The sequence below is a fragment of the Oncorhynchus gorbuscha genome, linkage group LG11, assembly GCF_021184085.1.
Source record: "Oncorhynchus gorbuscha isolate QuinsamMale2020 ecotype Even-year linkage group LG11, OgorEven_v1.0, whole genome shotgun sequence".
NCBI classification, from domain to species: domain Eukaryota; kingdom Metazoa; phylum Chordata; class Actinopteri; order Salmoniformes; family Salmonidae; genus Oncorhynchus; species Oncorhynchus gorbuscha.
Window position 1 is genome coordinate 37,241,138 of NC_060183.1, and position 17,886 is coordinate 37,259,023.

The window sequence follows — 17,886 nt, forward strand, 5'->3', positions numbered from 1 at the left end:
TGTAAATAAAAAAAAATGGGTTCTTAACTGGCTTGCCTAGTTAAATAAAGGTAAAAAAAAATAAAAAATTATATAAAAAAATATAAGAAAATGTATATTTGCTTTCTTTGTAACAACTACAGTAGTAGAGATGTACATAAAATACTAGAGATTTTCACAAACTTTTATTAGTAACCATGTGTTCTTTAGTCATACAGTTGAAACAATGACAGAAACATGTTTTACCATAGAGAGCTGGAAACAACAAAAGTGTACCATAAAATGCAAATACTGAAAAAAAAACAATACTGTAGTTCAGCAAAGAACACCAATACTGTAAAAATAATAATAACAAAAGTTTAAATAAATGTAATATAATCATGTACTTAAACCTGGAATCCTCAATGGTGAAACAACCACGTCCTTTTGCGATATTACAACAACAAATAAGTTACTGTAAACAACAAACCGTTTCTTCCCCATCGGATATCATTTTGCACGTGTGATAGAAGAGCACAATATGTACTGCAATTTTCTTAGTATGCTGTGCGAAGCTCCTGAACTCTGCAGCAAAAACAATACCAGCGGTAGAGGGGCGGACAGTGGCGCCGATTCCATCTTTAATATCTGTCTCTCATACAATTCCTTATGACACTACATTTCCTGTGGGGCTCAGTTTTTAAAAGGAAGAGAAAATGTTGAAAGATAATATGTATGCATACATTTATGTATGTACAGTGCATTTGGAAAATATTCAGACCCCTTGACTTTTTCCAAACTTCGTTACATTACAGCCTTATTCTAAAATGGATTTTAAATTAAAAAATTCCCTCATCAATCTACACTACACATAATGACAACAACAGGTTTTTAGAAATGTTAGCAAATTTATTACAAACAAAAACTGAAACATCACATTTACGTAAGTATTCGGACCCTTTACCTGCTAGATTGTTAGAGCAACCTTTGGCAGCGATGACAGCTTCAAGTATTTTGAGGTATGTCGCTACAAGCTTGGCGTTTCTTCCATTCTTCTCTGTAGATCCTCTTGGATGGGGAGCGTCGCTGCACAGCTATTTTCAGTTCTCTTCAGAGATGTTAGATCGGGATCAAGTCTGGGCTGTGGCCGGGCCACTCAAGGACATTCAGAGCTCTGGAGAAGGTTTTCATCAAGGATCTCTCTGCACTTTGCTCTGTTCATCTTTCTCTCAATCCTGACGAGTCCCTGCTGCTGAAAAACATTCTCCAGCCACCACCCTTTTTCACCGTAGGGATGGTGCCAGGTTGCCTCCAGACGTGACGCTTGGCCTTCAGGCCAAAGAGCTCAATCTTGGTTTCATCAGACCAGAGAATCTTGTTTCTCATGGTCTGAGAGTCATTTAGGTGCCTTTTGACAAACTCCAGCGGGCTGTGTTGTGCCTTTTACTGAGGAGTGGCTTCTGTCTGGCCACTCTACCATAAAGGCCTGATTGGTGAAGTGCTGCTGAGATGGTTGTCCTTCTTGAAGGTTCTCCCATCTACAGAGGAACTCTGGAGCTCTGTCAGCGTGACCATCGGGTTCTAGGCCACCTCTCCGACCAAGGCCCTTCTCTACCGATTTCTCAGTTTGGCCTGGGGGCCAGCTCCAGGAAGAGTCTTTGTGGTTCCAAACTTCTCCCATTTAAGAATTATGGAGGCCACTGTGTTCTTGGGGACCTTCAATGCTGCAGCCATTTTTTGGTACCCTTTCCCAGATCTGTGCTTCGACACAATCCTGTCCCCGGAGCTCTACGGACAATTCTTTTGACCTCATGGCTTGTTTTTTGCTTTGACATGCACTGTCAACTGTGGGACCTTATATAGACAGGTGTGTGCCTTTCCAATCAATTGAATTTACCACAGGTGGACTCCAATCAAGTTGTAGAAACATCTCAAGGATGATCAATAGAAACGGGAAGCACCTGAGCTCTATTTGGAGTCTCATAGCAAAGGATCTGAATACTTATGTAAGGTTTTCTGTTCAAAAGAAAATGATATATTTGCAAAAATGTCTCGCTTCATCATTATGGGTATTTTGTGTAGATTTTTGTTTTGGGTAAAAAATAATATTGAATCCCTTTTAGAATATGGCTGTAACGTAACAAAATATGTGAAAAGTGAAGGGGTCGGAATACTTTCCGAATGCACTGTATGCGTGCCTGTGTGTTTGTTTGCAGGAATACACATGACGCAACAATAGATCAACTAAATAAAAAGGCCCATACCGTTTGGATAAATTGTTTAATTTGCTGGGACAAAACAAACAAAACAACAACTGTGTTTGCTAGTCAACTGGTGGTGGTAAAAGGAAGAAGACAAAAAGAGGCAAAACATCCACTACCACTGAATGTACAGATGGAGTGAGAGGACAATAATATGAGGGAGTGAGAGGACAATAATATGAGGGAGCCAATCAGATGCCAGCCCCCACCCACTCTGATTTAATCTCTGCAGTAAATAATCTGATAGAAAGAGTGGCCCGTGGGCATAAAAACACAAACTCCATCCCCATCCTGACTATACTGCGCACACAGCACAGCGCTTCCTTCAGTCCTGCTTGCAGAGCTCAGAGAGAAGAGTCATACTCTCCCAGGCCTCTAAATCGAGTGCAGAGTTCATCCCCCTAGTCCAACAAGGTGGGTGGAGAGGGAGCTAAACCAAATCCAATCCAATCGAATGAAGATAAACCACAAAATGTTGTTTAGATTTATTAGCCTATGGATCTTAGGAATCCGGTGAAAATACCACGATTTGAAACTCCAGTGAACAAGATAACCATAAATTACATAGTAAAGTGTATAAAATATATTTTTTTCTTCTCGTCTGTATGGTTTCTCAGCACTCAGACATAAATAGTATGGATGCTGTTTCACAATATTCAATAATGACAACGACTGAAGTAAAACTTTGAAAAAAGGACAACTATTTTCAAAAATCCATTTAGCTTCTTCTTTTTTTTATCCCAACGGGTTAAGCCAACCCCGGACACATTCTGTTTGGTAAATCACATTAATAAATAACTTCACTTAAACGCCCCCCCTTTAGTGTCCTTTTAATGTTATTGCAACCCAATTCGAGTCTGAAAAAGTATCATAACGTGTTGTGTACAGCGCTGGCTCGGATTATGTCCAGATATCACTTCCTTGGTATGCAAAACACACACCTCTCATCCTAACTTGATCCACATTGAGATTAAGAACAGAATCCCAATCTCCTGCTTTATGTACAAGAAAAGATCAAGCATTCACCACTGGTTGGTCCTCCATGAGAAGCAGCAAGTCTCTAATGCTCTCGTAGCAACCCGGCTCTCTCTCTCTCCCCCTCCAAAAAAACTGCATGTAGAAAACAGAGCAGAGGACTCCACCCCCTACTCTCCAACCCAAGCCTTTTATCTCCTATGTTTTTATGGTCTTTGACATGTTCTTCCCCCTCTCTTCCTCCATTTCCAAACCATGATGCGATGGATGAATAATCCATAACTTGGGATATGATCTGCTCCGTCCCCCTTCTGGTGATCAGGCTGGGGATTGGTGGAGAGACACAGTCTCTGGTGGTTTCTTTAGCAGAAACTACGCAAAGTCTGTTTTTTTGTCATTTAAAGCTTGGGTTGATTTGGTGGACTTAAACCAGAAGGTGGTTTAGATTTAAGGTAATCCCAGAAGGTGGTTTAGATTTAAGGTAATCCAACAGTATGAGTCCAGACAGTGTAGAAACTCTATGGTATTTCAGGGTCAACATCCTACTGTACCCACAGAACAAGCAGAATGAGGAGAGGACAAACTCGCAGATTTATCTTTTCGCCAGTTAATGTGTGGTTATAACTGAGCGTAAGACAGAGGTTCATGGGAGAATCACAGTCCCACTATCTGTCCCAATTGTATTATCCATCCATTTCCATGAGTCCTCAATGCCACTAGGTGGCGCTGATGCCACTAAACGTCAGTGCTGATGCTGCAGCTGCGGTTGAACATGTCCCTCATAGTGACCGACCGTGTCAGGTTGAGTTTGTGGTAGCTGGGGATTTCTAAGGGCAGGTCCAGGTCGTGTTGCTGGACACTGCGGTAGCTGATGCGGTCTCCGCCGTTCCGCAGTCCGTCTGGGTGCTGCAGGTAGAAGGGCAGCTCATGGTGCGTGCACGACGGGCAGAATGTCTGCGAGCGCGTCAGTTTACGCGCCAACGGCGGGGTGAAGAGGGCGGGGCCGTTGGGGTTGGAGGCGGCGGCCGACGCCGCCACGATGGTGTGGTTGGCGTGTACAGGCGGGAGGCGGGACGTCACCGCGAAGTCGGGCTCCTCCTCCTCCGACTCAGACTCCTCTTTCTTACAGCAATAATACTGTCGGGGGGACAAGAAACGAGGAGAACTTCAATATTCACTGCATATCCCTGAGATGAAGAAATCCTCTCCTTCGTACAGCAATAATAAGGTCAGAGAGAGGGAAAGAGGGGAGACTGAGGAGACAAGGACATGAATGATCACAGCATGTCTGTCACTAAGAATAAATAAAACAGTTTTAGGTCTATTTGATCTGTGACCAACCAATAGTTTAAGACTTAAAAGTCTCTTTTGTAAAGTCCACTACCAACATGAAGATAAACAATAATTGGTATTCAAAGTGCAGGTGACAGCAAAACATTCAGGACACAAAGAGCAATCCATTAAAGTGTACAGCTACATTACTTGAATGAGATGGCAGGCCTTTAAAAAAAAAAAATCTCTGCTGCCTTTATGATACTGTCTCATGTGGCACACATTGAAGTTTGGTAAGCAGTTACCAAACATTACATTGAGCTATTACACGACATTACACTGAGAGGGAGTCAGGAATAGAGCGTAAGCATGCATGAGATGGAGATTAACCGACTATTTATACAATTACACGAACATGACTCTGAGAAAAGGAGCTGGATGTCTGTCTATTAGCTGAATGGAATAGGAATGGATGGTTCGTTAATTAAATGTCATCTCTTTCTGACCCACTTACTGTCTTATGGTAATACATTGTAATGGAAAAAATGTCTCAACACCCCCCACTCTCCCCTACCAGGTTTTACACTACAGTTTAAACAAGGTTCCAAACATACCCCACTCTCCCCTACCCAGAACACACTAAGTCTTTTTACCTTATGTCAAAAGTGGCCAGATTTACCCCACTCTCCCCTCCTCAGTTCTACACACAGCCTCTGTACACCACATTGTACAACTTGTCTCAAGACACCCCACTCTCCCCTACTCCGTTCTACACACAGCCTCTGTACACCACATTGTACAACTTGTCTCAAGACACCCCACTCTCCCCTCCTCAGTTCTACACACAGCCTCTGTACACCACATTGTACAACTTGTCTCAAGACACCCCACTCTCCCCTACTCCGTTCTTCACATAGCCTCTGTACACCACATTGTACAACTTGTCTCAAGACACCCCACTCTCCCCTACTCCGTTCTCCACACAGCCTCTGTACACCACATTGTACAACTTGTCTCAAGACACCCCACTCTCCCCTACTCCGTTCTTCACACAGCCTCTGTACACCACATTGTACAACTTGTCTCAAGACACGCCACCCTCCCCTACCCAGTTCTATCTACACACTGAAGGTTTGATGATCACAAAACCATCAGGTGTTCCAGAACCAAAGAACCCTTCTGCGTCAAAACATATAGTCTAGTGAGAGACTTCTGAATGCTCTGAGAAACACGTACCCAGCAAGCTGTGCGAGGGGGAACATACCCAAGTCAGTATGTGCAGCTTGAATATACAAAGGGGGGTGTGATGTTGTGATGTCTAACGGCTTCCTGTACCACATAGCCGGACCTCGGTGAAGAGGGGGACAGTCCAGAGGGGCACACCTTGATGAAGACACGTTTGCTGAAGTGCGCCAGTGCACAAGGAAACTAAATAAAGGCTTTTTCGATCTAGATTGAATTACGTGGTGTCATTTATTTGAGCCTTTTTGTTTTTGGCTTTTCAGCAGATTGCTAAGCACCCAGTCAGAGGTCTCCATCAGAGGTATAGAGTGACTTGATGCTTATTGTGAGAGTAACATGTTCAGTGACAGTACATGGCCTGACCACACTGAAGAGAGGACCAGAGGGTTGTAGGAGGGGCTTACCTGCAGCCTACAGTAACACAGTACTGCGATGATGCACAGTAAGATAACTGTAGCTAAAATACCGCCTGTGATGACCACTGTCCCGGCTGTCATTCGAAATCCTCTCCATCAACAGCCTACAGAAAAGAAAGAATGAAAGAGGGGGGGGGATTGAGAGAGAGCGAGAGCGAGAGAGAGAATGGAACAAGAGAGAGGGAAAGAAAAGGTGAAGAGATAGATAGCGAGGTAGAGCAAGAGAGAGAGAGAGAGAGTGAGTGCATTGTGTTCATTAAGTGGATTAACTCTGTGTCATCCCCAGTAACGCTCATTGAATTATCCTTCCTATACATAATCTAGACTTTGTCTCACTGCTTGAAACACAGATAGAGGAGATAAAGAAACAGGAGAATGCGTCGTGGAGGGACAGATAGAGAGAAGGATGAAAGAGGTGGGATGAAAGGGAGGGAGGGAGAGATGGAAGGGAGATGAATAGAGTGAGACGGAGGGCAAAGAGGTATAAGTGGAAAGACCGAGCGTAGAGCGATTGAGAGGAGAGATAGAGAGGAAAGGGAGGAGAGATGGGAAGACAGCGTGATAGAAGGAAAGAAGGTCAATATAAGCCGTGCGGTGAGGTTGGTTGGTAGGATGGAAAGATGGAAAAGATCAAATAAAAGGAGAGGGAGAGGATGGGTGGAAAGGTTTTGAGGAGAGAGATGAGAGTAGAGGGACCGGTTCATAAAAGAGATGGGAAAGGGAGATACCTAGGCAGTTGTACAACTGAAAGCATTCAACTGAAATGTGTCTTCCGCATTTAGCCCAACCCCTCTGAATCAGAGAGGTGCGGGGGGCTGCCATAATCGACATCCACGTCTTCGGGCGCCCGGGGAAAAGAGATGGCGAGAAAGAGGTAGAGGTTTGAGGAGAGATGGATGGATGGATGGATGGAGAGCGAGAGAGAGAGGTTTGAGGAGAGATGGATGGATGGAGAGCGAGAGAGAGAGGTTTGAGGAGAGATGGATGGATGGAGAGCGAAAGAGAGAGAGGTTTGAGGAGAGATTGGATGGATGGAGAGCGAGAGCGGTTTGAGGAGAGATGGGATGGATGGAGAGAGAGAGAGGTTTGAGGAGAGATGGATGGATGGAGAGCAAGAGAGGTTTGAGGAGAGATGGCTGGATGGAGAGCGAAAGAGGTTTGAGGAGAGATGGATGGATGGAGAGCGAGAGAGGTTTGAGGAGAGATGGATGGATGGATGGAGAGCGAGAGAGGTTTGAGGAGAGATGGATGGATGGAGAGCGAAAGAGAGAGAGGTTTGAGGAGAGATTGGATGGATGGAGAGCGAGAGCGGTTTGAGGAGAGATGGGATGGATGGAGAGAGAGAGAGGTTTGAGGAGAGATGGATGGATGGAGAGCAAGAGAGGTTTGAGGAGAGATGGCTGGATGGAGAGCGAAAGAGGTTTGAGGAGAGATGGATGGATGGAGAGCGAGAGAGGTTTGAGGAGAGATGGATGGATGGATGGAGAGCGAGAGAGGTTTGAGGAGAGATGGATGGATGGAGAGCGAAAGAGGTTTGAGGAGAGATGGATGGATGGATGGATGGATGGATGGATGGAGAGAGAGAGAGGTTTGAGGAGAGATGGATGGATGGAGAGCGAGAGAGAGAGAGGTTTGAGGAGAGATGGATGGATGGAGAGCGAGAGAGAGGTTTGAGGAGAGATGGATGGATGGAGAGCGAGAGAGAGAGAGGTTTGAGGAGAGATGGATGGAGAGCGAGAGAGAGGTTTGAGGAGAGATGGGATGGATGGAGAGCGAGAGAGAGGTTTGAGGAGAGTTGGATGGATGGAGAGCAAGAGAGGTTTGAGGAGAGATGGCTGGATGGAGAGCGAAAGAGGTTTGAGGAGAGATGGATGGATGGAGAGCGAGAGAGGTTTGAGGAGAGATGGATGGATGGATGGAGAGCGAGAGAGGTTTGAGGAGAGATGGATGGATGGAGAGCGAAAGAGGTTTGAGGAGAGGTTTTAGGAGAGCTGGATGGATGGAGAGCGAGAGAGAGAGAGGTTTGAGGAGAGATGGATGGATGGAGAGCGAGAGAGAGAGATTTGAGGAGTGATGGATGGAGAGCGAGCGAGAGAGGGTGAGGAGAGATGGATGGAGAGCGAGCGAGAGAGGTTTGAGGAGAGATGGATGGAGAGCAAGAGAGAGGTTTGAGGAGAGATGGATGGAGAGCGAGAGAGGTTTGAGGAGAGATGGATGGAGAGCGAGAGAGGTTTGAGGAGAGATGGATGGAGAGCGAGAGGTTTGAGGAGGGATGGATGGAGAGAGAGGTTTGAGGAGAGATGGATGAAGAGAGAGAGATGGATGAAGAGAGAAATGGTTGAAGAGAGAGAGAGAGAGATGGGTGAAGAGAGAGAAATGGTTGAAGAGAGAGAGAGAAAGATGGTTGAAGAGAGTTAGATGGGTGAAGAGAGAGATAGATGGGTGAAGAGAGAGAGAGAAATGGTTGAAGAGAGAGAGAGAGGTTTGAGGAGAGATGGATGGATGGAGAGCAAGAGAGGTTTGAGGAGAGATGGCTGGATGGAGAGCGAAAGAGGTTTGAGGAGAGATGGATGGATGGAGAGCGAGAGAGAGGTTTGAGGAGAGTTGGATGGATGGAGAGCAAGAGAGGTTTGAGGAGAGATGGCTGGATGGAGAGCGAAAGAGGTTTGAGGAGAGATGGATGGATGGAGAGCGAGAGAGGTTTGAGGAGAGATGGATGGATGGATGGAGAGCGAGAGAGGTTTGAGGAGAGATGGATGGATGGAGAGCGAAAGAGGTTTGAGGAGAGGTTTTAGGAGAGCTGGATGGATGGAGAGCGAGAGAGAGAGAGGTTTGAGGAGAGATGGATGGATGGAGAGCGAGAGAGAGAGATTTGAGGAGTGATGGATGGAGAGCGAGCGAGAGAGGGGTGAGGAGAGATGGATGGAGAGCGAGCGAGAGAGGTTTGAGGAGAGATGGATGGAGAGCAAGAGAGAGGTTTGAGGAGAGATGGATGGAGAGCGAGAGAGGTTTGAGGAGAGATGGATGGAGAGCGAGAGAGGTTTGAGGAGAGATGGATGGAGAGCGAGAGGTTTGAGGAGGGATGGATGGAGAGAGAGGTTTGAGGAGAGATGGATGAAGAGAGAGAGATGGGTGAAGAGAGAAATGGTTGAAGAGAGAGAGAGAGAGATGGGTGAAGAGAGAGAAATGGTTGAAGAGAGAGAGAGAAAGATGGTTGAAGAGAGATAGATGGGTGAAGAGAGAGATAGATGGGTGAAGAGAGAGAGAGAAATGGTTGAAGAGAGAGAGAGAGGTTTGAGGAGAGATGGATGGATGGAGAGCAAGAGAGGTTTGAGGAGAGATGGCTGGATGGAGAGCGAAAGAGGTTTGAGGAGAGATGGATGGATGGAGAGCGAGAGAGGTTTGAGGGAGATGGATGGATGGATGGATGGATGGATGGATGGAGAGCGAGAGAGGTTTGAGGAGAGATGGGTGGATGGAGAGCGAAAGAGGTTTGAGGAGAGATGGATGGATGGATGGATGGATGGATGGATGGATGGAGAGCGAGAGAGGTTTTAGGAGAGCTGGATGGATGGAGAGCGAGAGAGGTTTTAGGAGAGCTGGATGGATGGAGAGCGAGAGAGAGAGAGGTTTGAGGAGAGATGGATGGATGGAGAGCGAGAGAGAGAGATTTGAGGAGTGATGGATGGAGAGCGAGCGAGAGAGGGGTGAGGAGAGATGGATGGAGAGCGAGCGAGAGAGGTTTGAGGAGAGATGGATGGAGAGCGAGCGAGAGAGGTTTGAGGAGAGATGGATGGAGAGCGAGAGAGAGGTTTGAGGAGAGATTGATGGAGAGCGAGAGAGGTTTGAGGAGAGATGGATGGAGAGCGAGAGAGGTTTGAGGAGAGATGGATGGAGAGCGAGAGGTTTGAGGAGGGATGGATGGAGAGAGAGGTTTGAGGAGAGATGGATGGAGAGAGAGGTTTGAGGAGAGATGGATGAAGAGAGAGAGATGGGTGAAGAGAGAAATGGTTGAAGAGAGAGAGAGAGAGATGGGTGAAGAGAGAGAAATGGTTGAAGAGAGAGAGAGAGAGATGGGTGAAGAGAGAGAAATGGTTGAAGAGAGAGAGAGAAAGATGGTTGAAGAGAGATAGATGGGTGAAGAGAGAGATAGATGGGTGAAGAGAGAGAGAGAAATGGTTGAAGAGAGAGAGAGAGAGACAGAAATGGTTGAAGAGAGAGAGAGAGAGAGAGAGAGAGAGAGAGAGAGAGAGAGAGAGAGAGAAATGGTTGAAGAGAGAGAGAGAGAGAGAGAGAGAAATGGTTGAAGAGAGAGAGAAATGGTTGAAGAGAGAGAGAGAGAGAGAGAGAGAGAGAGAAATGGTTGAAGAGAGAGAGAGAGAGAGAGAGAGAGAGAGAGAGAGAGAGAGAGAGAGAGAAATGGTTGAAGAGAGAGAGAGAGAGAGAGAGAGAGAGAAATGGTTGAAGAGAGAGAGAGAGAGAGAAATGGTTGAAGAGAGAGAGAGAGAGAGAGAGAGAGAGAGAGAGAGAGAGAGAGAGAGAGAGAGAGAGAGAGAGAGAGAGAGAGAGAGAGAGAGAGAGAGAGAAATGGTTGAAGAGAGAGAGAGAGAGAGAGAGAAATGGTTGAAGAGAGAGAGAGAGAGAGAAATGGTTGAAGAGAGAGAGAGAGAGAGAGAGAGAGAGAGAGAGAGAGAGAGAGAGAGAGAGAGAGAGAGAGAGAGAGAGAGAAATGGTTGAAGAGAGAGAGAGAGAGAGAGAGAGAAATGGTTGAAGAGAGAGAGAAATGGTTGAAGAGAGAGAGAGAGAGAGAGAGAAATGGTTGAAGAGAGAGAGAGAGAGAGAGAGAGAGAGAGAGAGAGAGAGAGAGAGAGAGAGAGAGAGAGAGAGAGAGAGAAATGGTTGAAGAGAGAGAGAGAGAGAGAGAGAGAGAGAGAAATGGTTGAGAGAGAGAGAGAGAGAGAGAGAGAGAGAGAGAGAGAAATGGTTGAAGAGAGAGAGAGAGAGAGAGAGAGAGAGAGAGAGAGAGAGAGAGAGAGAGAGAGAGAGAGAGAGAGAGAGAGAGAGAGAGAGAGGTTTGAGGAGAGATGGTTGGAGAGATGGAGCAGTAAAGGGATGTGTTTTAAAAAGAGAGGATGAGAGGGAGCTGTGACCTCTATGACATAATATATTATATGAGTGTGAGGAGAACCAAGTCAGGGTCCACTGGGCAGTCAGGGATGGATGACCCCCTTACACGGAGGTCAATACAGGAACAAATGAAAACAGAAGCCCTGACAAGTATTTTAATCTAAACTGAGTGCCTCTGTGGACGGGCGGGAGGTTAAAATAAAAAGTAACAGTAACAGATGCATTAAGTATTGCAGTGCATCACCTCCTCATGGACTGCACCAGATTTTCCAGTACTGCTGTGAGATGTTACCCCACTCTTCCACCAAGGCACCTGCAAGTTCCCGGACATTGCTGGGGGGAATGGCCCTAGCCCTCACCCTCTAATCCAACAGGTCCCAGACGTGCTTAATGGGATTGAGATCTATGGGCTCTTCGCTGGCCATGGCAGAACACTGATATTCCTGTCTTGCAGGAAATCACGCACAGAACGAGCAGTACGGCTGATGGCATTGTCATGCTGGAGGGTCATGCCAGGATAAGCTTGCAGGAAGGGTACCAGATGAGGGAGGAGGATGTCTTATCTGTAACACACAGGGTTGAGATTGCCTGCAATGACAACAAACTCAGTCCGATGATGCTGTGACACACTGCCCCAGACCATGACGGACCCTCCACCTCCAAATCGATCCTGCTCCAGAGTACAGGCCTCGGTGTAACACTCATTCCTTCAACGATAAACACGAATCTTACCATCACCTCTGGTGAGACAAAACCGTGACTCGTCAGTGAAGAGCACTTTTTGACGGTGGGTTTGTGCCCGTAGGCGACATTGTTGCCGGTGATGTCCGGTGAGGACCTGCCTTACAACAGGCCTACAAGCCCTCAGTCCAGCCTCTCTCAGCCTATTAAGGACAGTCTGAGCACTGATGGAGGGATTTTTGTGCGTTCCTGGTGTAACTCGGGCAGTTATTGTTGCCATCCTGTACCTGTCCCGCAGATGTGATGTTCGGATGTACCGATCCTGTGGAGGTGTTGTTACACGTGGTCTGCCACTGCGAGGACGATCAGCTGTCCGTCCTCTCCCCGTAGTGCCGTCTTAGGTGTCTCACAGTACAGACAATTTATTGCCCTCGCCACATCTGCAGTCCTCATGCCTCCTTGCAGCATGCCTAAGGCACGTTCACGCAGATGAGCAGGGACCCTGGGCATTTTTATTTTGGTGTTTTTCAGTCTGTGGAAAGTTCTCTTTAGTGTCCTAAGTTTTCATACCTGTAACCTTAATTGCCTACCGCCTGTAAGCTGTTAGTGTCTTAACGACCGTTCCACAGGTGCATGTTCATTAATTATTTATGGTTCATTGAACAAGCACGGGTGTCACAACTTCCGCCGAAGTCAGCTCCTCTCCTTGTTTGGGAGGCTTTCGGCAGTCGACGTCACCGGCTTTCTAGCCATCTCCACTCCATTGTTCATGTACCCATTTGTTTTGTCTTGTTCCCTGCACACCTGGTTTTCATTCCCCAATCAATCTACATGTATTTATTCCTCTGTTCCCCATCATGTGTAAGATTGTCATCATTGTGTAAGAATGTTTGTGTTACGTGTTTGTTGTTGACGCGCCTGATTGGTTTCTCGTTTCCCCAGTGGTATTTCACGAAGATGTTTATTGTTAAACATTATTCCTGTGACTGTTTTGCGCGTTTTGCCTCAATGAAGTGTGTGCCTGTTCACAAATCTCTGCTCTCCTGCACCTGACTTCGCTACCAGTACGTACACGCCTGACCACTGGAAACAGTGTTTAAACCCTTTACAATTAAGATCTGTGAAGATATTTCGATTTTATTTTACAAATTATCTTTGAAAGACAGGGTCCTGAAAAAGGGACGTTTATTTTTTTTGCTGAGTTTATAATGGCAACGGTGGTAGTCCAGACATCACATCATAACAACTGAATTAACAGCTAAAGTAACAACTTAACCAACCAACCTTAGCACTGACTGACACACCAATCTGAGACTGCACTCACTGACCGTCCAACCAACCTAATCTCTTCTCCTGTCCAGCTACAGTGTGTTTGGGTCCAATGAGAGAGAGCAAGAACCTGTCTTTGCCAAAGGCCCTTTTTACCTTGTTTGGCCTGGCGGATCTGAAAAGTCAATCTAGCAAGCTGTCTACAAACAGCACATACCTAACGGATGGACTCTAATTTGACAAATCTAATTTACAGGTCAAGTCCTCAAATGAAATCAATAGATCTGTGCTAAGAATGGGAAAGAGAAGAAACAGAAAAGAGAATTTAAAAAGACAACAGAATAAAAGTCTCATACAGAAAGGACAGAGGGTAGAGTTAAAAAAATATATATATATAATAAAAAGAGTATTGTACTACAAAATATGACAAATATCTTTGGGTAATATGTCTGTGTGTGTCTCTGGGAGTATTGACCATAGACATAAAATCACTCTATTCTAGCTATATCATACAATTTAAAAAATGGTACTGACTTGGTTGTGCTGACCAGCTAGTTTTGGGTCAATGCGCTTTAACCCAATGAATCCCATCGTAACGTCGGCAGGTTTTCAACTTCTAACCCCTTTTTAAACATTTTGTGTTTGGGCTACAGACTTCTGGGTTGTAACATTGGATTCATCTATTTCTGCTGTATCCTTTAGTCTGTGTGATTAACGGGGGCTGAGCTAGAGCGACAAGGGGCCCAGGGCTTGGTCTTTTTTTTAACCAAAAACGTCTGTTGAGTCTGAATGTCTTGACCACATGTTTTGCTCTATGATGCTCACAAGCTACACAAGAGTCGTTAGAATTTGAGGGGGTTCTTCTACGTGGACAATCATAGAACATCCGAGGACATAGCTTATTACAGTATTATAGACACTAACAAGTGATCGTGAGATTTTAATATGATTTTAAATACCTCTATGGACCGTGAAGGAAATCACACTACAAACTATCACCCTCAGACACTTAAGGAAATCATGAACATCATGGATATATTAGAACTAGTGGATATATTCAGGCTTAAATACCCAGACTTAGTGAGATATACATGGCGGAGGCTCAATACAGCTACTCGTCTTGATTACTTACTTATGTCATTCTCTCTGGTACCAAAAGTTGAAACAAAGTGATGATAGGGGACAGAATGCAGTCGGACCATCTCATAATTGGCATATACTGTATATTGCTCTTACAGAATTTCCACGTGGGTGAGGGTATTGGGAATTTAATCGAAGCCTACTGGATGATAACTTGTTTTTAACTAGGACAGAAGAATTTATAACTGACTTTTTCCTGCATAACACAAGTACAGCAGATCCCATTTTTGTATGAGACACTTTTAAATGTGCCTTTAGAGGCCATGCAATTCAGTACTCACTTATAAAACAAAAGCAATTTAGGTCAAAAGAGTCCATAATAACAAAGACAATTGAAGGACTAACAGTACAGATAGATAGCAATAAAAACTGTACCATAGAGGCTCAGTGTAAGTTAGAGGAAAAACAAAAATAAATGGAAGAACCTATTCAAGAAAGATCCAGTGTGATATATTATAAAAAATAAAGCTAACTGGATGGAATATGGGGAAAAATGCAGACAAATTATTTTTCAATCTTCAACATAGAAATGCTACCAAAAACTTTTCACTGTAACTTGTGACAAATGATTGAGTCACTCATGATTCCATGAATGATCATTTGAAAGAGGAAGTAAAGTACTTTAAGGATCCTCTTAAGGATCCGTCCCTAAAATGACATACCCAAATCTAACTGCCTGTAGCAAGGATATGCACATTCTTGGTACCATTTGAAAGCAAACACTTTGATGTTTGTGGAAATGTAAAAGGAAAGTATGATAATATAACACAATAGATCTGGTAAAGATAATACAAAGAAAAAAAACAACCATTCTTTTGTATTTTTTTTTTGTACCATCATCTTTGAAATGCAAGAGATAGGCCATAATGTATTATTCCAGCCCAGGTGCAATTTAGCAGTGTATGCGCAAAGTTTTAGACTGATCCAATGAACCATTGTATTTCTGTTCAAAAGTTTGTATCAAGACTGCCCAAATGTGCCTAATTTGTTTATTAAAAACTTTTAATGTTCAAAATTGTGCACTCTCCTCAAACAATAGCATGGTATTATTTCACTATACTCGCTACTGAAAATTGGACAGTGTAGTTAGATGAACAATAATTTAAGCTTTCTGACAATATTAGATATGTCTATGTCCTGGGAAATGTTCTTGTTACTTACAACTTCATGCTAATCACATTAGCCAACTTTAGCTCAACCGTCCTCTGGATGGGACACTGATCCTGAAGAAGATTTATTAAGAATGTTTTCCCTTCAGTCTCCTCCATCTCCACTAACCGAAGCTAATTGTATGGATTATTTTCCTATAAACAATGTAAAATGAAATCTGTACAGAAAGACTCATGTGAAGGCCAAATTATAGAGGAGGAACTTCATGATGCAATTAAAGTCTGGGAAAACTCCAGGGCTGGATGGCATATTAGTGGAAGTATAGCAAACATTTTTTTGATATACTCAGAGGACCATTATTAGCATGTTTTAACCACTCCTATATTAACAGAAGATTATCGGACGCGCAACAAGAAGGTCTGAAACAGGACCAAGTGGTATATATAAAGATCCAGTCCATTTAAAAAAATTGGAGGCCTCTTACACTTCAGTGTTGTGATGCAAAAATTCTAGCTAAATGCTTAGCGCATACAATTGAAAAGGTTTTGTCAGATATTATTCATCCTAATCAGACAGATTTTTTTTACATGGACAATACATTGGAGATAATATAGGACAAGTACTGGAAACAATAGAATACTATGAAATATTAGGGAATCCAGGCCTGGTTTTCATAGCTGACTTTGAAAAGGCTTTTGATCAAGTACAGCTGGAGTTCATATATGAATGTTTCAATTTTTGAAAATCTCTTATAAAATGGGTTAAAGTTATGTATAGTAAAGCTAGGTGTAAAATAGTAAATAATGGCTACATCTCAGAAAGTTTTCAACTGTTAAGAGGAGCGAAACAAGGTTGTCCACTATAGACATATCTATTTATTATTGGCATCGAAATGTTAGCTGTTAAAATGAAATCCATGTCTTAAAAACAATTATAATCCCTCCACAGCCTCATAGAGGATCTAGATAATTTTTCTAACCTCTCTGGATTAAAACCAAAGTGTACTATATTACGTATTGGATCACAAAAAAATGAACCTTTTACATTACCGTGTAGTTTACCAATAAAATGGTCTGATGGGGATGTGGACATATTCGGTATACATATCCCGAAAGAAAGAAATGATCTCGCTCCAATAAATTTTAATAGAAGTTAGCAAAAATAGTTAAGATCTTGCTACCATGGAGAGGAAAATACCTGTCTACTTGTGGGAAAATCCCCCTGATTAACTTTTCAGTCACATCACGGTTTACCTATTTGCTTTGCCTACACCTAGCGACCTGCTTTTTAAATTATATGAGCAAAAGATATTCCATTTTATTTGGAATGGCAAACCAGACAAAATGAGAAGGTCCTATTTATATAATGAATATGAATTCAGAAGACAGAACTTATTAAATATTAAAGCATTAGACCTCTCACTAAAGGCATCAGTCATACAAAAGTTATACTTAAATCCAAAATAGTTCTCTAGTAAATTAGTAAGAATGTCTCACCCCATGTTCAAGAATGGCCTTTTTCTCTTTATTCAGATTACAACCGCTCACTTTTGGTTATTTGAAAACTAAATCATCTCCAAAATATTGTTATTTTTTAAACAAGCCATAGGTTGCAATTTCAGTTTAATCCACCTGAAAAGACAGAACAAATAATACAAAAATATTGTGGTTAAACTCAAGGATACAAAGTGATTTGAAAAAATTAAGTATTTTTCGATAAAATAAAAAAGGTCTAATCTTTGTAAATGATATCATAAATAGGACTGGTAGATTTATGTCACACATGCAGGTAACACAGACTTATGGAAATGTCTGCTTTACCCAAAATCACAACTAACTAATTGCAGCATTACCAGAAAAATGGAAGAGGCAAGTGGAAGGGGGAAAAGTAAGGAACTTGTCTGTCGGCCCTGAATTAAAGACCAAAAATGGTTCAAGAAAATTGTGAGAAATAAAAATCCATGCATACATACTAGTTTCATTTAAGGACCAAAAAATTGACAGCTGTGCCATATAAATGGCAAAATAGCTCGGAAGAGATTTTCGATATACCAAATCCATGGCACATGGTGGTTGAATGGTTTAAGAAACGTTGCCAGATTCAAAACACAAGCATTTTCATTTTTTGTTCTATTTTTATTTAACCTTATTTTCAAACTAGGCAAGTCAGTTAAGAACAAATTATTATTTTCATTGACGCCAACCCGGACGACGCTGGGCCAATTGTGCACCGCCCTATGGGATTCCCAATCATGGCCGGATGTGACGCAACCTGGATTTAAATGTAAATTATTATAAAAATGTATTGCAACCAATAGAATGTTAATATATGGGGGATTCAATCTTCCCAGCTCTGCCAATTTTTCTGCGAGGAGGCAGAGTCATTAGATCATTTATTTTAGTACTGTTTATATGCAGCTTGTTTTGGGTCACAGG

General features: G+C 43.4%; 1 protein-coding gene across 2 annotated transcripts in view; it reads right to left on the reverse strand.

Annotated features, from left to right (window-relative positions):
* Positions 1-2,221: 2,221 nt before the first annotated feature.
* LOC124048580 (protein FAM163B-like) overlaps positions 2,222-17,886 on the reverse strand; it is a 43,619-nt gene continuing 27,954 nt past the window's right edge. For both annotated transcript variants that reach the window (XM_046369511.1, XM_046369510.1), the window contains 2 exons: positions 6,113-6,228; positions 2,222-4,331 (listed from right to left, as the gene is read on the reverse strand). In XM_046369511.1, the coding sequence (XP_046225467.1) occupies positions 3,930-4,331; positions 6,113-6,205 (495 nt within the window). In that variant the 5' untranslated portion in view covers positions 6,206-6,228 and the 3' untranslated portion in view covers positions 2,222-3,929. The remainder of the gene's footprint in view (positions 4,332-6,112; positions 6,229-17,886) is intronic.